Source organism: Megachile rotundata, chromosome 8 (assembly GCF_050947335.1).
Source record: "Megachile rotundata isolate GNS110a chromosome 8, iyMegRotu1, whole genome shotgun sequence".
NCBI lineage: Eukaryota > Metazoa > Arthropoda > Insecta > Hymenoptera > Megachilidae > Megachile > Megachile rotundata.
Genome location: NC_134990.1, coordinates 8,668,881 through 8,695,273, shown reverse-complemented (window position 1 = coordinate 8,695,273; position 26,393 = coordinate 8,668,881). Strand labels below are relative to the sequence as shown.

General features: G+C 33.7%; 2 protein-coding genes across 6 annotated transcripts in view; one reads left to right on the top strand and one right to left on the bottom strand.

Moving 5' to 3' along the window:
* The window catches only part of dpr1 (defective proboscis extension response 1), a 491,277-nt gene that overhangs the window by 252,060 nt on the left and 212,824 nt on the right, over nt 1-26,393 (bottom strand). The gene's annotated exons all lie outside the window — the stretch shown is intronic.
* Nucleotides 1-26,393, top strand: part of LOC105662077 (E3 ubiquitin-protein ligase MARCHF2) — a 32,655-nt gene that overhangs the window by 521 nt on the left and 5,741 nt on the right. Inside the window, exons 2-5 of the mRNA XM_076534469.1 lie at nt 4,808-5,018; nt 19,443-19,568; nt 19,829-19,950; nt 20,079-20,206. Of these exons, the coding sequence (XP_076390584.1) occupies nt 4,808-5,018; nt 19,443-19,568; nt 19,829-19,950; nt 20,079-20,206 (587 nt within the window). The remainder of the gene's footprint in view (nt 1-4,807; nt 5,019-19,442; nt 19,569-19,828; nt 19,951-20,078; nt 20,207-26,393) is intronic.

Below are 26,393 nucleotides of genomic sequence, written 5' to 3'. Positions count from 1 at the left end.
TTTTTCTTGTATTTTTCTGTTCTTGTGAGCTCTTTTCGTGATTGATAATTGACAGTATTATTTGAAAAACTCTAAAATCATTTACTCATGCAAATTTTGTAGATTAATAGTTTGAAAATTTTTATATTTGAGAGCTTTTTATTTTTTTTTAGAATTCGTTTGGATGAAAGTAATGCTATATTTTAAAATTTATATATTTCTATCTAAGTTTGAGTTTCTATTTTTGTGAAACATGAAATCGTTTATGAGAGATGCAGGTGAAATATTCCGGATTACAGGGAAATAAGAGTGAGTGAAATATCAGTGCAAATAAAATGCTTGAAAGTCGAATTGAATTTCAGACGTTCGCAACGAAGCTAATGTAACCTTTATGTTATCTCTCACGTTCTGCTGCTGAAATTCTGTTTTCATGACTTTTATTACGCGTGTAAATTTTGATTGACATGTATTAGAAAGAAAAATTAGAATTTAATTAAAAGGGCAGTCAAGTTTAAGTAAAACATTCAATAAACAACATTTTGAGTGATTTAAATTGAAAATTAAATTAGTCCAATTTTAACTAAAATTTGAATAGAAATGAAGTTTAATAATTTAGAATCAGGTTCAATGAGTGTAATGAATTTTGTTATCAATTATTATAAACGTAATCAAGTAATTTTTAACAATAAACTGAAATTCGATTAATGTTTCTGAGTAATTGAAACTCTATTGAAATAAACGACAAAATAATTTTGGAACAATAAAATGAAATTGCTAACCATTTCCCCAATTATTAGATTCTACAAATTCTCAATTTTCTAATTTCCTAAGTACTCATTTTTCCAATGCCTAAATTTTCCACATTCTCATTTGCCCAACTCCTAAGTTCTCCAAATTCTTTATTGTACAATTTCTGAATTCTCCAATTTCTCAAATTACCAATTTCTCAATTTCCTAATTTCTCCATTTTCCAACTTGTAAAATCTACAAATTCTCAATTCCCACTTTCTGAATTGTCAATTTCTCAAATTCCAAAATTCTCAATTTCCCAAATTCTCAATTCACCAATTTCTCCATTTCCCAACTTCTAAATTCTCCACATTCTTTATTGCACAATTTCTGAATTATCCAATTTCTCAATTTCCTAATTTTTCCATTTTCCAACTTGTAAAATCTACAAATTTTCAATTCCCACTTTCTGAATTGTCAATTTCTCAAATTCCAAAATTCTCAATTTCCCAAATTCTCAATTCACCAATTTCTCCATTTCCCAACTTCTAAATTCTCCAAATTCTGTATTGCACAATTTATGAATTCTCCAATTTCTCAAATTCCCAATTTCTCAATTTCCTAATTTCTCCATTTTCCAACTTGTAAAATCTCCAAATTCTCAATTCCCCAATTTCTGAATTGTCAATTTCTCAAATTCCAAAATTCTCAATTTCCCAAATTCTCAGTTCACCAATTTCTCCATTTCCCAACTTCTAAATTCTCCAAATTCTGTATTGCACAATTTCTGAATTCTCCAATTTCTCAAATTCCCAATTTCTGAATTGTCAATTTCTCAAATTCTAAAATTCTCAATTTCCCAAATTCTCAATTCACCAATTTCTCCATTTCCCAACCTCTAAATTCCCCAAATTCTCAATTCCCCTATATCTCAATTCACCAATTTCTCAATCCTCCAAAATCTCAATTCCCCAAACTGTTAATTGCCCAAATTCTCAAGTTGCAAATTTGTCACGAAACGACAAAATAAAATTATTAACCAACAAACCGAACTTTGGTAAAAATTTCTAACCACCTAAAATTCCTTTGAAATTCTTATAAACAAAATAAAAACATCAACATTTCAATTTGAAAAAGTACAAAAGTTTTAATTAATTCCTTAATTGTCTACAATAATAACTAGGAAGAACGCGATATGAATTGGATAATGACACCGTAAATCACAAGAGAGCGCTACATCATAAAATTATCCTAACGGAATTCGAAACACTTAGCTCTCCTTTGAGTGTCTGCAGGAGGGTACTAATAAAACATAGCGTCATTGCGAAACTTGGCATCCACGGTTCGAACGATGCCATCCCGCTTGTAATTCAAGAGGCAATATCAGATTTCACATTGATTAATTCTGGGGAGTAAATTCCCACAAAGCCTGCCATTACGTCTAATAGGCTGTAAATACACGCAGATGCGTACAGAACGTGGTGGAACATACGTGTGTCTCGTATTCACCTTCCTCTCTCTGCTTCCCTTTATTTTACACGCTTGAACAATTCAGACGCAAGTATTGCTAATTGACTATTCAAAAGTAACTACCGCAGACTGGCGACGATATCGTGATTGAATTAATTCGTTCTACTAAATAGTGTTAATTGAGTATTCAAAATGAATTACGGCGAATTTGGAGGATATTGTGATTGTGTTAATACGTTCCACTGATTGTAAGTATTGCTAATTGACTGTTCAAAGTAAATCGAAAGAAATTATGTGCAGACAAATTGAATCAAATTGAAATTAATTGAACTGAACTGAACTGAGTCACATAAAGTTAAGTCGAACTGAATTAAATTGACATAAATGGAATTTCATTAAATTACGTGCAATCAAATTGAATCAATTTGAACGAAATCAAATTGAAATTAATTGAACTGAATTGAATTGAACGACATTGATGTAAGTCGAATTGAATTAAATTGAACTAAATGAAATTTTATTAAATTACATTCAATCAAATTGAATCCAGTTGAACGAAATCAAATTGAAATTAATTGAACTGAATTGAATTGAACGACATTGGTGTAAGTCGAATTGAATTAAATTGAACTAAATGAAATTTTATTAAATTATGTCTAATCAAATTGAATGAAATTGAACCAAATAAAATTGAAATTAATTAAAATGAATTGAATTGAATAACATCAAAATTAAAAGAAAGGAAATCGAAATAAATTATATCCAATAAAGTCGAAACAATTTGTAATTGATTAAATTAAACCGACCTCAAACAAATCAAGTTAAATCAAACCGAATTGAATTAAACTACAATGTAAATCAACCGAGGCACCCACAACGCCACCATTTCCCAAGAGATCAGATTTCAAAATAACGTTCGAATTATTTCGCGACCAAATCAAACCACGTTCAGAAATATATAATTAACAGAATCAGTAGCAAATCGCGTTGTTTGCAAAACTATTTTAATTAATCGAAACGATTCACAAGACGCATATGGGAAGGCAATAAAAATGGGGATATTTCGTGATCAATTAATCGATATTCGGGACATGGAATTTGGGAAATTGAGAACTTTGGCATTTGAGGAATTGGGAATTTGAAAAATTGGGGAATCAAAAATAGGGAAATTGAGAATTTTGGAATTTGAGAAATTGGGGAATCAAATATAGGGAAAATGAGAATTTTGGAATTTGAGAAATTGGGGAATCAAAAATAGGGAAATTGAGAATTTTGGAATTTCAGAAATTGGGGAATAAAAATAGGGAAATTGAGAATATTGGATTTGAGAAATTGGGGAATTTATATTTTGGGAAATTGAGAATTTTGGAATTTGAAAAATTGGGGAATCAAATATAGGGAAAATGAGAATTTTGGAATTTGAGAAATTGGGGAATCAAAAATAGGGAAATTGAGAATTTTGGAATTTCAGAAATTGGGGAATAAAAATAGGGAAATTGAGAATATTGGAATTCGAGAAATTGGGGAATTTATATTTTAGGAAATTGAGAATTTTGGATTTGAGAAATTGGGGAATCAAAAATAGGGAAATTGAGAATTTTGGAATTTGAGAAATTGGGGAATCAAATATAGGGAAAATGAGAATTTTGGAATTTGAGAAATTGGGGAATCAAAAATAGGGAAATTGAGAATTTTTGAATTTCAGAAATTGGGGAATAAAAATAGGGAAATTGAGAATATTGGATTTGAGAAATTGGGGAATTTATATTTTGGGAAATTGAGAATTTTGGAATTTGAAAAATTGGGGAATCAAATATAGGGAAAATGAGAATTTTGGAATTTGAGAAATTGGGGAATCAAAAATAGGGAAATTGAGAATTTTGGAATTTCAGAAATTGGGGAATAAAAATAGGGAAATTGAGAATATTGGAATTCGAGAAATTGGGGAATTTATATTTTAGGAAATTGAGAATTTTGGATTTGAGAAATTGGGGAATCAAAAATAGGGAAATTGAGAATTTTGGAATTTGAGAAATTGGGGAATTTATATTTTAGCAAATTGAGAATTTTGGATTTCAGAAATTGGGGAATTTATATTTTGGGAAATTGAGAATTTTGGAATTTGAGAATTTTGGATTTTGACAATTTTGGAATTCGAGAAATTGGAGAATTGAGAATTTGGAAATTTGGAAATATTGGCATTTGAAGAATTGACAACTGTGAGACTCTGGAAACTTGATAAATTGAAATTGTGAAATTCAAAATTTGTAAAATTTGGGAACCTAAAAATTGAGAATTCGTGAATTTAGAGGTTCCAAACCATTAAAAACTCAGTCATTTATTATTTGGTCATCTCCATTCCTCAAATTCATTTCACGATTCAAATCAACCAACTAGATAAATCTACTACATCACAAAAATCGATTCCAAACCTGTTAATTCCCCTCAATTCACAAGACGTACAAATGTAATAAAAACAAGATATATCGCGATCGATTAATCGATATTCGAGGCACAGAATTTGAGAGGGTGCCGACGGTCAGGGTGTAAGTAAACGCGTGTGCAGAGCGTGCTGCATCATACATATGCACCAACCAGCAAGGGTGTGTATCCTTCTGTTCGATTCCAGTTAACTTGGATCACGAGCACGGCATCCCGATGCTGCCGGTCACCGTTCCCGAGGGTTCGTCCTGCAATTTAAATGACTGCGACACGCAGCAAATTCCTCTCGGGGTCGGCCAGCAAGAACAGCTTACCCGCAGCCTGGTCTCGGTCGGTTCCAGCGTCTGCCGAATCTGTCACACCAACACGTCCAAGGAGCCGCTCATATCACCTTGTAGGTAAATGTATCATCGACCAAATGAATCATGTATAAGCTCCTTCGACTTCCGATACTTATTTCCTGCGTTATCTCTGTGGATGTTTACGGGAAGTTTGATGGACACTGGTGGGCGGACACTGATGGGCGGACATTGGTGGGTGTTTAAGGATATTTATGGTTGGAGTTCTTAGAGTTTATTTTTGGGTTTTGGAGATGTGGATAGGGATTTGGGGACGGGGATACGAATTTAGGGACGCGGATAGGAGTTCGGGGACGTGAATAGGGTTCTGAAGAGGTGAATAGGGCTTTGGAGATGCGGATAGGAATTTGGGGACGCAGATAAGGATTTTGAGACGAAGATAGAGATTTTGAGACGCAGATAGGGATTTTGAGACGCAGATAGGGATTTTGAGACGCAGATGGAGATTTGGCGACTTTGGAATGCTGATGTAGCTGAAATTTAGGGATTTTGGGAAATCGAAAGATTCGGAATTTTGAGAGTTGGGAGTTTGGCGATTTTGAGATGTTGGAATAACAGAAGTTTCAAGACTTTGGGATTTGGAAAATTTTGGGACGTTCAGATAGTGGGAAAGTGGACATTTTGGGGTGCTGAGACATTGGGAACTTGGGAATTTGGGGAAGTTGAGGTGTTGAGAATTTTGAGAGTTTGCAAGCTTGAGAATTTGGGAAATTGAGGAAATGGGGAATTTAGTAATTGGGTAATTTAGAATAAAAGGAATTGAGAAATAGGATTTTGAGAATTTGGGGAATTAAAACTTTTGAACAATTTAGAAATTGGGAATTGAGAAATTAGGAAATTTAAAAATTGATGAACTGAGAAATTGGGAAATTAGGGGGAATTGGGAAATTTTAGAAAATTTCGGAAATTTCAGAAAATTTGGGACATTGGAAAATTTTAGGAAATTTGGTAAATTTCAGAAAATTTGGAAAATTTGAGAAACTGGAGAATGAAAATTTGGTGATTTGGAAATTGGGAAATTGGAGAAATTGGAGAAATGAGAATTTGGCGATTTGGAAATTGAGAAAGTTGAGAAATTGGAGAAATGAGGATTTGGTGATTTGGAAATTTAAAAAATTGTGAGATTGGGAAATTGGAGAAATGAGGATTTGGTGATTTGGAAATTTAGAAAATTGTGAGATTGTGAAAGAATTTCAGGAATTGATAAATTGTACAATGGAGAAATTGGGGAATTAAAAATTTGGATAACTCAGAAATTAAGAAATTGGTAAATTGAGATTATGGAGAATTAAAAACTTGTGAAATTGAAAAATTAGGAAATTGAGTATTTAAGAAATTGAAAAACTGGGAAATTAGGCGATATTGGGATTCGGAGAATTGACAATTTCGCTATTTTGTAAACTTGTAAAATTGGGAAATTTAGAATTAGTGAAATTCAGAAGTTAAATAGAGAACTTATAAAATTAAGAAACCTAAAAATTGAAGTTCTCTGAATTTATAGATTCTAGTACACTGGAAACCCTTAAATTTGAAGATTTGTAATGTATGAATTTAGGATCACATAAATTTGATCCTAGATTAGATCCTAATTTTGGTCACATAAATTTGATCCCAACTTCCCAATATCAGAATCTATTCATTCAATCTTCAAATCTCAAAATACTTCAATAACTTTAATACTTTAATACGTCAAAAATAAGAGTTCCGCCTTAATAACAAAATTTGAGAACCCACAAAATCACAAACTCCCCAACTTGTTAAATTTAAAAATGTACTACCTACAACAATCACCCAACAATTACAAATTCCGCACAAACATTATGCATGAATCCAAAATAACCGAAAATATGCAGCGAAACGTTTCACTAAATAAATCCGAGTGAATATGTATGTCTCGCACTCGATAAACCGAAATTTATGACGAAATAATCTTGATGCGACTCCGTACGATATTCATCTGCTATATGACAAACATTCGAGCAAAAAATTGTGGAGGATCCACGGTGTGAAATACGCTTGAATTGTCGAGAAGAGGCGGCTCGTGTGTACAACTCACTAGACGCATTCATCGTTGTTCTTTTGATTTACCGGCATTTCGAGCGTGCAAATTGATATTCCATATGTAGGTTCCGTGTGAATCGAGGAACAGGTAAATCTACATGAATGTCAACGATGAAGAAGATTTCGTTGGCGATATTTCATCAATAACATGCACAACAATGTTGTTTGTCGACATCTCGATATTCAAATTACAGTTGCTGGAAAATTATTACGGCAAATAAAATTCGTTTCACAATATTATTGAGAGGAATGTTTTATTTTACTGATTCCGCAATATTAGTAATTTTCGTCAATTTGTCAGGTATTGAAATAAAATCTAATTACTCGAATGAATTCTCGAAAGATAAATAAATTTTACTAACCAGAGAAAAATTAATATTTCTGTGTTTCTTTGAAAACATTTGTCTGAATTTCTGGAATTCGAAGTCGGTAGATTTTATTAGTTCCAGGAAAGTCCATTTTTGTTTTAAATTGACTGCGAACACGTTTCTGGGTTATAGCGAAACATTCAATTTTCGAAGCTTTCAATGTACGAAGTACACTGCTGTTGAATTTTGAGCACTTCAATGTAATAGTGGAAAACTATCAGATTTTGTCGCAGCGAAAAGTGATTTCGAAACATGAACATCTGACATGGTTTCATGGCATAAAAGTGTCGTAGAATAGCTGGTAGGTCAATTTCAAACTTTATAGAGAAAGAAAACTGTTGAAATTCTTAGCACAAAATGAGTCAACGATTTGCAGATGTGTGAACCTGGTTCGTGTTGTTAAGATTTGATGACATAAAAGCATCGCGAAGCAGCACTTATGATACATCAATTTAAAGCATGAAGCTTCGCGGAAATTGCCATGCAAAGGTTTTCAGGAGATTCTTCTTGGAAATTTAATAATTCTTTATTGAAGCGATCGATGGACAGCATTAATTTGGGTGGACATATTGTATATTGATTTTATTGCATTCCAATGAAGATTCAATCAGTTTTATGAACATTCAGCAAATATTTAGACAGTCATTTTCCTTGAACTTTAAGCTTTAAGGTGATGTATATTAAGTGTGGTTTTGTAATACTTTTCTGTCATGAATTTATAATACTGCAAATCATGAAGACTTGATTGTTTGCAAATTTCGTGTGTTTCAGAACGAATCAGTAGTTGCTATATGTGACGATTTTTCATTTTGCACATAAAATCCTAATGAAACTTGTCAGCAGCTTTTTCGTATAAGCTTCAAGCTTTAAATTGACATATCCTAAGTGCTATTTGACGATACTTTTCTGTCATGAATTTGTAACGTTGTAAATCGTTTCTGTAAATATGATATGTCTCAAAACGAATCAATACTTGCTAAACGTGGTGATCCTCCATTTTGCATAAAGAATATTAATGAAACATTCAAGCAGCTATTTTCTGTAAACTTTGAGCTTTAAATTGATATATCATATGTGCTATTTGGAGATACTTTTCTGTCATGAATTTTTAATATTGTAAATCGTTTTTGTAAATTTGACGTGTAACTAAATGAATCAATATTCGTTAAACATGTGATCCTCCATTTTGTCTAAAAAATATTAATGAAACATTTTAGGATATTTTTTCTTTAAGCTTCAAACATTATAATATTTATAAATATTATAATTTATTATATTTTTCTGTCATGAAAAATAATGAACATTAAATGAAAATAAATAAAAATACTTCAAAACTTACATACAACAAAAGTTACTAAAAATAATTTCTATAATAACTACATCAGTTAACTTTTCATCACGTTCTTCCTCTTTAAATATACATCCTACTCATCAATTTTTATTTCCACTTAATCTCTCCAGTTTTATTTCTTTAAACGAAAGTCCTCAGTTCTTTGTCGCAAAACTTCAACTTCTAAAACTTGAAATAACATGAAATTTGCAATAAGTCGAGACTATTCGTCTGTCGGTTACTTTTAATGGATCGTTATAATTCATGGCAAGAAACGACCTATTTATTGGTTTGAAGTGACGGTAGTCAGGGTGTGCCATTAATTTTACAACAGCCGCCATCATTTTAACTGCCTTTCAACGACGACGGAACTGCGGGAGCGAATGCTTGTAAAAATTGCGCTTTAATAGCTCGAAAATTTCGCCTTTCCCCACTAATTATCCGCCTGTTCTATGTACAACGAAATTTGCTCAAGCAAAATTCATACTGCGTTAACGTTAAATCCCGTAATCGCGTAAACCGATTACGCGTCCCTTTAACGCTTTGGAGATGATGAACCTGTGTAGACGTTCAAAGAAAATCATAGTAATAGCTTGCGAAGTCACATGTACATTCAGTAAGTCAATTCTAACATTCTTAGAAGTGTGATGAATATATGATAAACTTTTGACGCGAGTTTTGATTTATCTGAACAATATAAAAATATTTCAGGTTCGAAGATAAACACATAAATAAACATGAAAATTAAAATTGAAACAGTTAAACGGAATTAAATTCCAAAAGTTAGATTGTTTGAAATATTCTCAAAGCAAAATATGACAATACGACAATAGTCAATGGTACATTTGAAATTATAAACAAATCTGTATATTTTCGAACGAAACAGTATCACGAGCAAACAACAGCATCAATGGCTGTTTTCATGAAAAACAAAATAGGTAAACAAGCAGCTGAATACCAGAAACAATCGGTATGGCAGGAATAAATCCATTCAGAGTTATACTCACAAATCTATTGAATGGAATGACTGCAGATGTGGTCATTCGTCAACGAATACGTCCTGCGACGTGTATTTTTGCGATATCAAAATTATCACGTCAAATATGGAACGCGAATCTTGAATCACTGTTTCGTATAACAATCGGCAGGATTTTTAATAATACACTGTTCGCTGATGACAGAAGATTAAAAGTCCTCTCTGTTAATTCTGGTAAAAGGCATACATAGCACTTTTTTTTGTTAAATTTTGCAGGCTATTCTGAAATTCTTCAGCTTCGAAATTGAGAATTAATATTGTTAGGACGTAAAATGCATATTACAGAGAGGATTAGCTCGGTACGAGTTTTAAGGGATACTTTAACGGTTCCTTCATTTATAGTTTCAAATCTTTACTTACAACAGCAATAAGACCCGAGTCATTACATTCTAGCGAGTATTATTTTATTGTTAGTCACATCTGGAACCCTTAACTTTAGCAATAGAGTCTTTCGTTCGTAGTGAACTATTTGTATCGAGGTATTGCTGCTTTTACTACTTGCTTAGATCACCGCGGGTAAACCCAGACACACTTCATACGTCGCTCGCATTTCCATCTCCACCCCAATTTTAGCTAAACCGATAGCAAATTAGAAACTGTTTTCACTCGGCAATGTCACGAAAATTCTACAGCCACTCCGAGCTTTTGTAAACGTAAAAATTCTTCGGAGACACTCTCGAACAAACAGTGATCAAGCACGTTGCAAAATAAACTAGTCGTTCGAAGTGAAATTCATAGAGTCCACTTATATTCACTCGTATCCTAATGATTCGTCGTTTAATCGTCACTTAATATTGCTGACGCTGTGACGCACATACACTTAGTTCTTAACCCTTTGCCTTATGATTTATCAAGTGCTTTGGAACTAACTGACCACAGCTACAATATTAAAACAGGGAAGAAAAGTTGAAGTGTTATGTCAATTTTGTATTCGGCAATCCTTGACCATGCAAATTATAATTGGACTAAAACTCCAAATTGAAGCGTATTCAAAATTCGAGTAAGATGAGGCAGATTTGAAGCGTGCAGATGTGGGTTCAGTGCGTCACATGAAGCTTGAGTGCGTCACATGTAGCTTGAGTGCGTCATATGTAGCTTGGGTGCGTCACATGTAGCTTGAGTGCGTCACATGTAGCTTGAGTGCGTCATATGTAGCTTGAGTGCGTAATATGTAGCTTGAGTACGTCATACGTAGTTTAAGTGCGTCATGCGTAGCTTGAGAGCGTCATATGTCTTACGTGCGTCCTATGTATCTTGAGTGCGTCATATGTAGCTTTAGTGCGTCATATGTAGCTTTAGTGCGTCATATGTAGCTTTAGTGCGTCATGTGTAACTTGTCATATGTAGTTTGAGTGCGTCACGTGTAGCTTGAATGCGTCATATTTAGTATGAGTGCGTCATATGTAGTTTGAAAGCGTCATATGTAGCTTAAGTGCTTCATATGTAGCTTGAGTGCGTTATGTGTAGCTCAAGTGCATCATGTGTAGCTTAAGTGCATCATGCGTAACTTAAGTGCGTCATATGTAGCTTAAGTGCGTCATATGTAGCTTGAGTGTGTCATATGTAGCTTGAATGTACCACATGTAGCTAGAGTGTGTCATGTGTAGGTCCAATGCGTCATGTATATGTTGAGTGCACCATATGTAGCTTGAAGGCATTATGTGCAGATTAAGTGCGTCATATGTAGCTTGAGTGCGAACTAAAATTCGCTCATATCCTATTGATTCCACGTACCATTTAATCGTCACTACACTTGCTAAATACGCAAATTTGCAATTATACTAATGTCCTCAATTAAATCAGTACATGTTTCAGTATCGCTCTAAATATTTTAAATAACAGTAAACAAACAATTTGTAAATAAATGATACACTTTTCATTTTTAAATTTTTGAAAGACACCTTTTCTTCCTCATACAAAATACACAGCTCATTATATTTGCAATAATATTTGCATGAAAGAAACATGTGAGGTGTGCAAACTCGCACAGCGTACTATTTAAAGAATTTTACAACACCTTATAATTATGCAAACGAAGCATTTACAAACAGAACAGCACATAAATGGCTCGTTTATAAAATCTGAAGAACAAAATCAGTATTTCGGTCAGTAACTAGTAAAACGACTGAGCTTTAAAAGCTATTTAATAAATTCATTAACGTTATGCTGCCTGGTAAGTCGTTTCAACGTCATTTTCTACTTTTTCGTCCGTCAACCGTGAGACATACCTTTTGCTTTCAGGATAAGTACACTCAAGAACATTTATAAATTTCCATATTTCCAAATTTACAAAATTTTGTAGATGGGAATTTAAAAATTTTTCAAATTCTCAAGTTTTAGAATATTTATAATTTGAAATTTATAGAATCATAATCTCGGTAGTTCAAATCTCCAAATGTCTATGTTCTCACATTCCTACATTTCAAAATTCCTATGTCCCCAAATTCATCATCCCAAAATTCCTTCACCCTCAATTTCCTACATCCCTAATTCCACATTTCACAAATTCCAAAATCCCCAACTACCCATATTCCCAAATCCCCACATCCACAAATTCCCCATCCCGAAATTCTTAACCCATTCCTAAATCCATCCTAAAAAAATCCGCAGAAATCGCCAAGTGTTACACCGTTACCAATGCTATACCTATTTTCCCTAGGTAGTGTTTTCGAAAAAAAGTGATATTTTCTTTTGACTGTACAACCATTTGGAATCTAATTAAGGGCTCGTCCTGGCGTTCTACAATTTTACTCTTGCCTCGGCAGTCAGCAAAGGCGAACGAAACAACCACACGTAAACACACACGCGTACACATAGACACACAAGGTTTTTCAATACACGAATGAAAATCTCCGCGGCGTGGCCTGACTCCTCGACTTTTTATTTTTCACCTTTCTGCTTTTCTTCTCCGCTTTCCTGTTCCTCTCTTTCTCGCCATTCACGCTGACTCCGTCGCTCCCTTCTTTTTTCCCGCCCGTTTATTTCTATGTTCCCGTTCCCCTTTTACTTCTACGCCATCCGCGAACTTAATTCAGTAGATCCTCGTGAGAATTCTCGCGAAACGACACGCGTATCGCGTGACCCATTTCTTTTCACCTCTTTCTATATGGCTTCCACGGTCCTGCATAGCGGACCAGCGTCATGCATTTAACAAGGTGTCAAAAGCTGTGGGTTCACTCGTTCCAGGAAGTGTGGGATACACAATGCTGGATAGCTATTTATGACCCCTTTCATGATTTAGACAATGAACGCCACTGACGTTTCTCGAAATTGCTTTTCGATACGTGTGCAACATTCTGCTGACGTAATTTTATCGTGAATTCGCTTTTAATAATTAGTCACATCGGTTCAAATCACTTCATATATTTAGTCACATCATTTCAAATCATTTCACATACTTGGTCAAATAATTTAAAATCATTTCAAATATTTAGACAAATAATAATTTCAAGCAATTTTTTAAATAAGACCCAATTTCAATAATGAAATGACCTGAAATAATTTTAATTAGTCAAATAATTTGGAACAACTGATATTTAATGATATAATTTCAAACCACATCAAATAGTTACAACATATGAAACAATGCAACATTTCAAATATTTGCTAACTTCTTGCCATTAGATACTTACATTCATCTCGTACCAATATTACATTAAAAATAATGTACTTTATGATCAAAATTGTTTGGTGAAAATTAGACTATGATTGTGATGATTGGACAGTGGATTTATTATTTGTTATATTCGAAGACCTAACTTTTTGTCAACCTGAGGACATCAAATCTACCTCAATTTGAAAATGGAGATCTAACAACATAATTTTGAGAAATCACAAGATTTTAACGAACTAAGAATTTAAACGTGAAAATGGAAAATAGAAGCATTAATGTTCGATTGAGAAAGAAAGGAAATGTCATTACCGGGTTACGTTAACCGCAGCAGTACACGTGTCTCGATTGCGATCGGTTACGCAATTCATCATCGCGATTAGTTTGGTTTCGATGGATTCCACGTGGATTGGCTACGTTTGATCCTGGCTACATACAGATTAGAATTGGATCAGACGAACACCGAGCACGTGCTATCCATTAATTTCAAGAAAATCTTCCTTGGACGCGTTTGATCAATTGTAATGGCGCAGAAAATGAACTCGGTAATAGGTTATGTTCTTTCGAGCTCCTTCTGCCACTGCAAGGAATTTTAACCAGGATTCTCTACGTTTTTTAATCGTTCGAGTCATTTTATGGGAGTTATACTTTATTGACGTATTCCTCCTGGAATTCTATGAATATGTCGCTAATATTACTCGTTCAATTTCTGGACTATGAATACAATTGATGTAATTATTGGCAAAATGCTGCAGTAGTAATACAATGAATATAATTATTATACTGCACTATTAGTGCAATGAATATAATTATTTCAATAATGAATGTACTATGAATTCAATTAATTTGATTATTGAAACGAGACAAAAAAATAATACGTTCAATTTTTGTATTTTAAATGATCTCATTATGTAACCCAAATAAGAGTTAAATCACTGTCATTGCTGTTTAAAATAAATTTAAAATAAATTATTAAACAAATTATAAAACAAATTCATTCGAAATTCATTTGAACAAATATGTACATTGAACCCCATACCTTTATTCCAATATTTCAGTATTATACATTTATTATGCATTTTAAATTTAACTGAAAAAATTCAATATATAATATTATCATACAAAATTTTAATAACATTCTGAGGAATGTATTTTCATCATCCCTGAATGAAATTCAATTTTCTCTTCATTTATTATCACACATGACTTTGGCAATTATTTCAACGTTAATCCTACGAACACTTTATTTAAAAAGTCTGTGTTCATATTTTACTAAATTTTGATAAAATTGAACAAACTCATATTACGAAATAAGATATATCCCAAATTTATTTGATTGAACAAAAGAACGTGATTAAACATACTATATCTTTAAAATTATCTCCAAATATCAAATTATAATATATTCCATAACACCAAAGCATGATCAAATACCACGTCAAATACCAATATTAAAATTATGCCCAAAGTCCCGTAAAAATGCGAGAAAAACGTATTCGACCGAGGCAAAGTAGCAAATTTGACGTCAGATCAGAAAATTGAAAGCCAGAAATGTTCGCGTCGTTGAATCGCAACGTTTTTGGCTCGAAATTTTATTTGACTATTTCTCGATGAATAGCGACGAGCGAACCAACTTGATGAATCGCGATGGATATTTAGAAAGTGGACCCGGTGCAATTCAGTTTCCGAGAAGCGGAATAATTGAAGGAGGCAAGAGCGAACTTTTGCTTATGTATTGAAAAGCGCGACGAAGCGTGACGAGGGGAACGTTCCACGCCGGACAATATTGCAGAGATTTCAGTGTTCGAGTCGTTGAAAATCAGACAATACCGGGAAAAAGAGGTAGAACACTGATTTATCTCCTAGATTTTTATGGCGTAGTGAGAAATTCAGTTACACTGAACGTGGAAGTGGAAAGGTTATTATTTAAATTGCAATCAGAGGAAATGAAAAAGTGGATGAGATCAGCGAAATTTAAAAGGATTTTGCTTTTAACGTTGTTACGGTGAAAGGATATCAAGTTGGAAGGTTGTGAAGTTGAAAAGGTGTCAAGTTGAAAAGTTATCAAATGAAGAAGTTAACAAGTTAAAAGGTTAACAGGTCGAAGAGCTGTCAAATCGAAGAGCTGTCAAGTCGAAGAGCTGTCAAGTCGAAGAGCTGTCAAGTCGAAGAGCTGTCAAGTCGAAGAGCTGTCAAGTCGAAGAGCTGTCAAGTCGAAGAGCTGTCAAGTCGAAGAGCTGTCAAGTCGAAGAGCTGTCAAGTCGAAGAGCTGTCAAGTCGAAGAGCTGTCAAGTCGAAGAGCTGTCAAGTCGGAGAGCTGTCAAGTCGGAGAGCTGTCAAGTCGGAGAGCTGTCAAGTCGAAGAGCTGTCAAGTCGAAGAGTTGTCAAATCGAAGAGTTGTCAACTTGAAAAGTTGTTAAGTTGAAAAGTTGTCAAACATCAGAGTCCCAAAATTGTGAAATATTCAAATCATTAATCACTCACCTAATCAAATAAGCAAACAGTCAAGTAGTTTAATAGTCCAACAACATTTTCAGTCATTTCATTTAAAAAAATTAACTGTCAATCTCATAATTCCCCTCTATTTAACCATTCAAATTATTCATTTCACATTGCCATGCATTTGTAATAAGCAAAACACAAAAATTCGTGTTCAAACAAATGCATGGTACACAGCATAAATCAAACGGTTCATCACCACACGTTCCAATCAATGATTTCCAATAGCATGAATATTTCATTTTTTGCAATATTCACCACATTAAAAGGTTAGCGCGATTCTCTGTTATAACGAAACAGTATTCTCTTAAATTTTTCAATTTCACGCTTTCTATACAACTCTGATTGAACGAAATTCTGTGCAAGTCAAATAGTGCATTCCATTCACCCCATAATGCACTCTAAATTATTTGAACGAAACGTTTTATACAAACTTCCTACTTAATTAACTTTTGTTTCTGTATGAATTCACTGCATTATATTTTCAAATTCTCTATTTCCTTAAATTCTCATCTTTCGTTTATATTTACGTTACTCACAAAGTTTACATTATCTCATTTTTTTAAATTATAAAATTATCTTTCATTTCACTCTAAAAATTTTACTGTTAATATCAAATATGAAAGTTAACAATACTAAAAGCTTGAAACATAAAAACTGAAAAAGTGTAGATTTTCAGAGAAAAATCGTTAGTATTCGAATGAGCGAATAAAAACTTGTAACCTTATGTAGTAGGCATTCTAAGACCTTTCATTTTTGAAGAAACCTCTGAGACAATTATAAATGATCGAAAATCGTTGAATTTGAGAAACTCTCAAAACGATTGTTTTATGAATTGCCGGCAAGGTATACCGTACAGATAAAGTGGAAGTGCTTGCGATGCATTTTTGCGTCAAAGGTCTAACCGAACACAGTTGGGAAGTATAAATTTTGTAGACTTCACTTCAATTCAGCTTATTCAACGTTTCTCGTGGGGTCTTTGAGCTCGCTAAAAGCCACGTCTTAACCTGCTGAAGTAGGCAAACACACGTCTGAGAAACTTGAATACGATGCGACTCACTGACTGCAAAACGGTATAATTTTAACAGCTGCCGCCACGGGAGTAATGTTAACCCTTTTTACACTCGAGACTCTCGTTTCAGGCGTAGACAATGTTTGACAGTGCACTCAAAGTGTCTTTCAAACACAACTGCGATAGGACATGTAAAGAGACTGAGCCATTCTTCCTTTAGACATTGGTTGTTTACATGTAGTTTACAACCGTATGTAAAGTTACAATTGTTCGTTGATGAGGTTAGGATAGGATGCTTTTATGGAGTTGCAAACAGAGACTTTATACAGAACACATTACATTGTCTTTGTAATTTCAATGGTCTCTGAGAAATTATATGAAATGTTTGCTGAAACAGAACTGAGGAATGAACTGATCAATTCATTTGAAAAGATGAAATTTATATGGAATTTGCAAAAATTGTATATTGCAATGCAATTTAAAACTACAGTGAAGGACAAAAGTATTCGTACACTTCAAATTTAGAAACAAAAGCAACAATATTTTCTATGTTATTAAGTATATTTAATCATGTATAGCTGTATATTATACGTAACACTTACAGCAACAAATGACCCAAAACTGAAGGCAATATCATGTAGTAACTTGAAATGACTTGAAATTCACGAGGCCGTAAGAAATCGTCGGGACAAAAGTATTCGTACATTATCATTTATGTTAATAAATACAACAGGTGTGATGGCATCAGGATATTCTGATCAATGTAACCACTACATTAGTAGATGTTATGTTAGTTTAGTCAGTAGTAATCGTGGCGAGTACACTTTGACACTAATATTTGCAATATGGGGAGAAATGCAAAGAAACAACATTGGAAGAAAGAAAAATTGTTATATGGTTACATGAAGAAGGTAAATCATATAGAAATATATCAGAAATACTAAAAAGTCGATCGACTGTACAAAGTATTATAAACAAGTATAAAAAAGAAGGAATATTGTGGAATAAAGAACCGGTAGACCCCGAAAATTAACTGTGAGGGAAGTCCAAACTATTAAAGAAAAACCAGATACCAGTGCATCTGAAACTGCATCACACTTTAAAGAATATACGCTGAAGGAAGTTCACCCTAAAAAAGTTCGAAGATCGGGCTAGACATAACAATAAAATTGCGAGGAAGAAACCAAAGTAATGGTAATAAGCAAAGTAAACTAAAAAAATTTCAAAATAATTATAGCAATAATTAAGTGTGCGAATACTTTCGTCCTCCACTGTAGTTGCAAATATAATGCAGTAAATACGACAGAGATAGCCATTAAATTGGCAGTAGGCTAAAGGCAAGGGTCAGAAAAGCGCGAACGGATAAGCAGTTTGGGAAAGATGGTTGAATAAGTTAAAAGTGCTTTAGCAGAACGATTTTCTATCCGGTGAAAATGGAGGGAAAAAAGGCAAACAAACAAGAACGTGAGAACCGCGTGAAAGATGTAAGAAGTCGAATGGAAATCTCGGCTGTCCTCGTAATTCTAAAAGTTGCGCAACTTCCCTTCTTATCCGAGCGTTAGTATGAAATATAACGAACCTGAATACCTCGAAGGAAATAAGATCGAACTGGTTCCGTCTGGTGATGTATGCACCAACACTTTTATAACACGAATTTCGACTCGTTCGTAAGACGCAAGATTGAATCGATCTCCGATTCAGCGGGAAACGTGACGATGAAATCGTTTTGCAAAATGGACCAATCTATTTTCGACGTTCATTTGTTAAATGGCTGCGAAGGATATACTTCGGGAGGGATCGAGCCGACTTTTCTCTATTAATCTTCATTGCTTCATTTTGCGATTCTTCCTTCGGATATTGTCCTGGATAATGAAGAAAATATTGAGTGAAGGTCTGTAAAATGTTGAAATAAAAAGAAAGTGGATAATAGAAGCAACTAGATTGATCTTTTCTTATCAATCTTCATATCAGTCCTTTCTGTTTGACTTTCAGTTCTGAATTTTCATGTTCTCCGATGAATGCATAATTGTATCGGGTATTGTTAAATGTGTTTCATTATCGTATACAAAAATTGAAAATGAAGGGATACAATAGCCATTGTAAGGTTCATTTTGATGACTAAGGAAAGTGATCGAACAATCACTTGTCTGATTATAGTGGTCCAAGTTTTGGAACTCAATTTGGTAAATTGAGCTTTGGTTGTCGTTGATAACTTGAGGATTTTGAAAATCATGGAATACAGAAATTTAGGGATTAAAGATTGAAAAATGTGAATGGCTATATTCCCGCCTACGTCTCTAAATACTCTACATGAATGTAAATCTCTACATTCCTAAATCCTTACATCTCCAAACCCCTACATCACCAAATCCTTGCATCCCCAAATCTCTACGTCCTCAACTCCCTTCATCCTCAAATCCCAATAATCCTCTACTCTTTTATTTTCCCTATGTTCGAAAATCTCTGCATCTTTAAATCTCTATAATAATAGACCTCTAAACCCCCCTATCACTACTATAATTACGACTGTAATCATAATTATTTCAGATGCAAAGGATCATTGGCGTACGTGCATTTGGCCTGCTTAGAAAGATGGTTGAATCAATCGTCTCGTTCTTACTGCGAATTATGTCGTTATCATTTCAACGTTATCGAAACACCCCGTTATGGATTGTAAGTAACGTTTAATCGCTTCACTTAACTAGTTTTGCTTTCTCATTTCTATTGCGAATCAGTGATTTTATAAAAAGAATATATTACGAGAAAATAATATAACTTTGAGAAACGTGATCTTATAAAAAATTCTTGAATATTTTTTACTGATTTATGGCATTCGATAATTCGTGAAAAAGCAAATCGATTTCATTGCGAAAGCAACGCAAATTCAACTTGTTTTCGACTTGCATAGTGATCACTTTTATGGGAACCTTCAGGCCAGAATCGTTGAGAATATGGATTACCCATCCCAGGAATCGTAGAAACATACAGTCAGATTTGCTTATCTTCACATTACTTTCCGTCGTTACGATGGGTTTGGTAACGGTATGCCTTTTAGGTGAGTTTGCTCGCTACGAAAATGAAATTACATATCGCAACACGGCATTACCATATATCAACGTTTTTCTCGCGTATCCGTTTACTGTTTGATCTATCGGTAGTATTTTTATTTGTATCGCTATATAGGTATGCAATACTTCGTTATCGAAGGCAAGAAAATTGGAATTTCGAAGCTGTGGACCAAAAGGGCCATATGGTCTTTTCTCGTCATCGTGGTGATGGGATATATCACGACAGTCTATTTCTTGGGAAAAGTAATTACCATTTTTACTTCTTTATTAAATCAACTGAAAAATGACACTTCTTACCGAGAAAATTAAATTTTCGTATGTGACTCCATTTTCGTATATTTTTAGATACCACAAAGTTAGGTTGTAATTTAACAAATTATAAATACAAATTTTAATAAAAATTAATATTTGATAATGACAAATGGTAATAACCTTAACGAAAATTAATGTAGACTACAACAATGTTATACAAAGTTTAAAACAAGTTTTGCTAAGAAAGATTTTCAACTGAGCAAGTGTCATTTTTCAACTGAATATCTACAACTTCCATTTTCAACCAGACACTTCTGAAGTACTAAGTTTCAAGGTTCATTATATTAAGAAAACAAATCTATTATTCTACCATCTACATCTGAAAGTATTTATCTTTCGGTAAGAATATCTAAGCCAATCTGAGCCAAGCATAATTATTCAAGTACGTATGGTTCTAGTTTGGCTGGTCAAATGTTAGTTCTACTTAGTTAATCCAACAATTAACTGCCTTCCTTATTTGACTATCAATTCCACCTATTCTGTGTTCCATAGATTTATTCTACTTATTTTAGCATGTAATATGTACACTTGTAGGTCTTATTTTATTTGTGGTGGTGTTGTGTGGTCATTAATATTCTTATTCTACTTGTCTGACTGTCAATGTTCTTATTCTACTTGTCTGATCAGCAACGTATCCCTATTCTACTTGTCTGATCATTAATGTTCTTATTCCACTTGTCTGATCATTAACGTTCGCCTATTCTACTTGGCTGGTCATTAACGTTCTTATTCTACTTGCCTGGTCATTAACGTTCTTATTTTACTTGTCAAATCATCAACATTCTTATTCTACTTGTTTGATCATTAACGTATCCCTATTCTACTTGTCTGGCCATTAACGTTCTTACTCTACTTGTCTGATCATCAACCTCCTCAGTTTATTTGTCTGACCATTAACCTCCTCAATCTACTTGTCTGATCATCAAAATTCTTATTTTACTTGTCTGACCACAAACTGGCTCTCCCAGACTTCCAACACATTCAACAATTATTTGACCACCAATTTCACTTATTTCACCACCTAATTAATGGTACTAATGGTATCATCTCCAAAGAGACGCATCTACATATCTTTCCATATTTACACTGTACTTGTCTGACCGATCACCTGCTCAAACCACTTGTCTAACCATCTACAGCGTATTATTCTTCAAACATTACCTCTTTTGCAATGAACATCTGTGTCCTTCTACTTATCCGACTACGTACCATTTCCACTTCATTTGTTTGGCCAGACAGTAATCCTACATTCCTGTCTGGCCACCTAACCCACTTGTTCTACAGAACTTGTCGGCTTCGTTATCTACTTTACTTAGCTGACCGTTTATTTCTTCACACTACTGATGAACTATGTTAAACTATTCATATGTTAAAGAGGATAATTAATTAAGACAGAAATAGAATTAATATTAAAATTTTCTGCAGATATTTTCTTTGTTTACATTTAATTAATATTTATGTCAAGAGTGATTAATTACAAGTAGAACTCACATTGAATTTCTCTTCAAATATCTCTTGACGTCTGTATAATTAATATAATGTCAGGGATGATGCGTAATTAAGACAGGAGTATAGTTAAGCTTGAATTTGCTTTGTAATATTATACGATTAGCTTCAGCTGAATTGACTTGACCAATATTTACATGTTCTTGATTTTTTTATAGGATCTAAAGGTACAATGAAACATATCTAATTTCTTCAATTTCTATCACTTTGAAAAATACAATCATAAGTGTTATTTAAATAACAAATATCTAGCAAGCGTAACCGCGCTATCTACTTCTTTATTCAATTTTTTAATCATCCATAAATTTCTTAACATTTTTGACGTGTTCCACACACCGTCTACATATTAGTAAATTCTCTGTGTAACATATCTGAATCTTCCAATATGTCCACCTAATATTCCATCGTACAATTACCACTGTAATCATACAATTTAATATAACACACTGCACTAAATCACACAATTTAATATAATACACAGTACAAAATTACACAATTTAATAATACCCCATATAATTTAATGTAACCCAGCATCAGATTTACAGAAGTAAGGGCAACAAACACGGTTTCCCAACAAGTTTCTTAACTGACCACACTGAATCTCGAACTTGTACGAGTTTCCCGTGTCAGCCACAAGCAGGACTTTTTGTGCAAATTCAAGGCATATTCTTCCTCCGAGTAATCCCCTTAATGACTGAGCAGTTTGCTCTTTACTTCTCTTTTTTCCTTCAACTTTAAATCCGTCCGGTACATCCACTAGTTAGTCAGACTGAAACTTCAAACTTGCCACCTTTGTTTTCATCAAGCACTGACGGTGCTTCATTTAAATGCGTGGGCCATTTTACACACGGCTCGAGTTTCGCTATTTCCAGAATAATGAAAAGCGTTTGGTCTTTTCTGCCCGGATGGAAACCAGTTATGTTTTATTATGACGTTTATAGTTATTCTCTCTTGTCGTTCGCAATTTCTTTTATTCAAACGCGTGGAGGACAGTCAAATATTCTGGCGAAAATTTGGTTCAATGGCTCTTTTTTGTTCGAAATATGTACCGTTTGTTTGAAATTAATTAAACGTACATTTTATTAAAGACATGAAATGCTAAAATAATTATACGAGTAAATAACTGAAATTTTCTACAATTTTGGTCATGATTGATTTTGCAGATAAACTCGAGCACTTTATCAAATTGTGGATTAACAAATACCTGATAAATGACGATAGATAAAAATTTTTAAATAACCTCAAGTATTCCTATAGTTTCAGATACCTTCTGATTTCATTAATTTCGAAAGTTTCTTTGACGGCAAATATTTTCTTGCGACGTGTTATTGGCTTTCTTAGATCGTTTCAATATCGCTAACTTCGTCAACCGGCGGTCAATAGTTTGCGACTCTGGCGCATCAAATAAAAACAGCCAGCGACCGAGGAACAAATTTTTCACGGGACAAGTAGCTGTTCGAAAGTTTACAGTGTCTTCTTCAACTGGAAACTTTACATGACTGAAACGTAACCGTGCTCGAGAAGCACACCGAAGAAAATTTATTGCTCGCAAGCGAAAAGAAACGCGTTGAGTCTACTTGAGCTAGTCTTACAAGTACGCTCGGATTTCTAGTACCTTGTAAACATCCTTCTCATAAATTCACTGCTGAAACTTTCTTGGACTCCTTTAAAGCTTAGACATTATATCACTGCAATTAAAACACTGCCTTTCATCTTACACCATAATCAGTCGTTTAACACTAGGTTTACGGACATTTCTTATATACAAAGCTTTTAAAGAAAATAGACTTCAATATATATTTACCTCGTTCAATGGATAAAAGTCGGTGCGAGAGATAAAATAAAAATGCGAACGGTTTTTGTAATTTTCCTAAAAAAAATTAGAAATGCGTCTCGTAAACCTAGTGTTAACGAAAAACGTTGATTCCGTGTTTGAATTCATCGACAAATAGAAATTTGTATAAAAATATTTATAAATGAACTTTACAGTGAAAGTTCACGTATATGATCAGCTATTAGTGAAGAGTTATATGGCCAAAGGTGCTTGAAATATTTATTACAGTATCAATAACAATAACACATGATGTCAATTAGTAGTCAGTGAAACGAAAAATCAAATGAAGTATTTGCATATTTAAATTCGCATGTTATAATTCATTACAGCAGTGAAATTGATATGTATATTTATAGCCAGATACTGAGGACAATGAAAATTAACAGACAGTAACTGATACAGGGAAATGTGGAACACATGGGATATTGACTCCCGCAATAAAAAACATATGATGAAACATTGACTGGTACGTGCAATATTGACCTATATAAATTATTACGAATGCAAATAATGAACTTCCCACGCTCGTCATTAAATTTATTACTTCGAACAATTAAGTAAATATTAATAATTAAAAACTGAGATTAAAATTTTTGTTTAATAATTAATTTTAATTACTACTTGATCAGACACAATGCGAGTAGTATATAGTTGGACACATTTACATATTCATATCTATGGTTGTAGTAAAATTAGAAAAGAACGATAAAGTTTCGTAGCTGTGAAATATTACAAAATCGATTGGATGATTTTGCATACTAAATGACTTCATGGTAAGAAGAAATGGGTCATATTGGTTAATTAGTAGTCAGGTAATCATGAAATATCAATCACGTTGCTCAAAGAGCACTTTGGTATCAGTCAGTGCGATTTAATGCAGAGAGTAATTAAGCTCCAGTTTAATTAAAATCTCGAAGTTTTAAGGAAATTCAATTAACGACCAGCTCTTCAATACCCGTTTCGATACAAAGTCCAGAAAAATCATTAACACTTTCTTCCTGAATATTCTAATAAAATCGGTGTTTCAGCAAACATCTATTCTATTTGATATATCTTTTATTGTGTGGAGAGATTTTTGGATTTGTGAATTTGAAGAGTCTGATATCTGGGGATTTTTATAGGTAAAATTTGTGGGATTTAGAAATTTGGGTATTTAGGAAATTTAGGGAATTTAAGGAATTTAGAAGAATTTATTGAATTTGTGAAATTTTAAAAGTTTGGGGAATTTAGGGCGTTAAGAGGAATTAGGTAACTTCGATATTTGGAGAATTTAGGGAACTTAAAGGATTCCAGAGAATTTGGGGAATTTAGGGAATTTGACAATCTTGGAGATTTAGAAATTTGGTGTTTGGGGAATTTGGCAAATTATAAAGCTTGAGAAATTGGAAACTTGTAACGTTAAAAATATCTAAAAATTTTCAGGATTGAGAAGTTAAAATTTAGAAATTTCAAGCTTTAGAATTTTTGTAATTCGCAAATTTAATAATTTAGTCACCCAAACGTTCCAAAACTTTGCAATTACTTTAAAGACCTAAAAACTCCGAACACAAATACTATAACTCCAAGAACTAAGAACCTGAAGATATGAAATGGTATAACCCAAAATTTTGTAGCATATTACACAACCTCCGAATGGAGGAAACGGCGAAACATAACGAAAATTAACAAGATCATAGGGATGGCGTCCGATGAAGCATATCACCTTCCCCTGTATCCGAAGATTAACAGCTTCATTGCCTTCAGTTCTCGTCGGCGCAATTACTACGAAACAAACCAGCTCTCGAAAACAAAGAGCTCGACGAATTCCTTTCCTGAACGAGCCAGCTCGCGTTCCCAGGAGGGGTAAACGTACGGTTTCATTCGCGTCGGTTGTTTCTCCGCGGCGGAAAATGCTATCGAGCGTTTCGTTCGAGGGCAAAAACACGAGGAATTTCGCTGCGTCTCGAGGTAGCTCGGAGGCAGGTCTAGGTCGCTAACCTTTTTCAGCCTCTTCTTTCTCCGTTCCGCGGTTTATGTTTATACGCGACACGATTCCGACGACCCAGATAACATTGTGCCCCGAAGCGGACGCATTTAAGCAACGGGCAAAGGTGAACCATCGCTGGTCAACTCAGCTGGAACAAACGCGACACGACGCCTTCTTTCCGAATAAATGTACGAAAATATCGAGAGCGTCGGGATGACCGCGAAATATTATGATTCTGGGCGGTAAATATTAAACTTCGGAAAATCGAATGACTTTATAAAAATCATGAGTCGAGTAGAGATACGAGGCGATACTCTGAACGGTAGCTTTGACGTCTAGAAAATACTGTCTTTTTAAATTGGTTATGCAAAACCTCTAATAATTAGGAACTTATTTATCGTGAATTTTATTTGTATTACCAATAATAGCTTATGAGGTATTCACATCAGTTTTACATGATCAAAAAGTTGAAAAAGAAAGACATGTACTAAAATGATTATTTTACGCAATATATTTTAAGCATATATATTACTGAAATAATTGTTATAAATAAGTTATAAAGAAATGAAAAACTATGTATTACAAGAAAATTCAGATGAATCTGTTATAGAAAGATGACAAGATATTTATTAGAAACAAATTACTGATAAATGTGTAGGTTTGAACTATTCTTTACCGACCGCCATACTTGCACGCGGTGCGCATGCGCAGTTCGAAGTACCGCGTCGAACGCGTACCTTTACTTCTGATTCATTTAACTTGGAAATTTAAATTGTTTGTATACTGTATCTCTCTCTGAAAAGTAGTTTTCT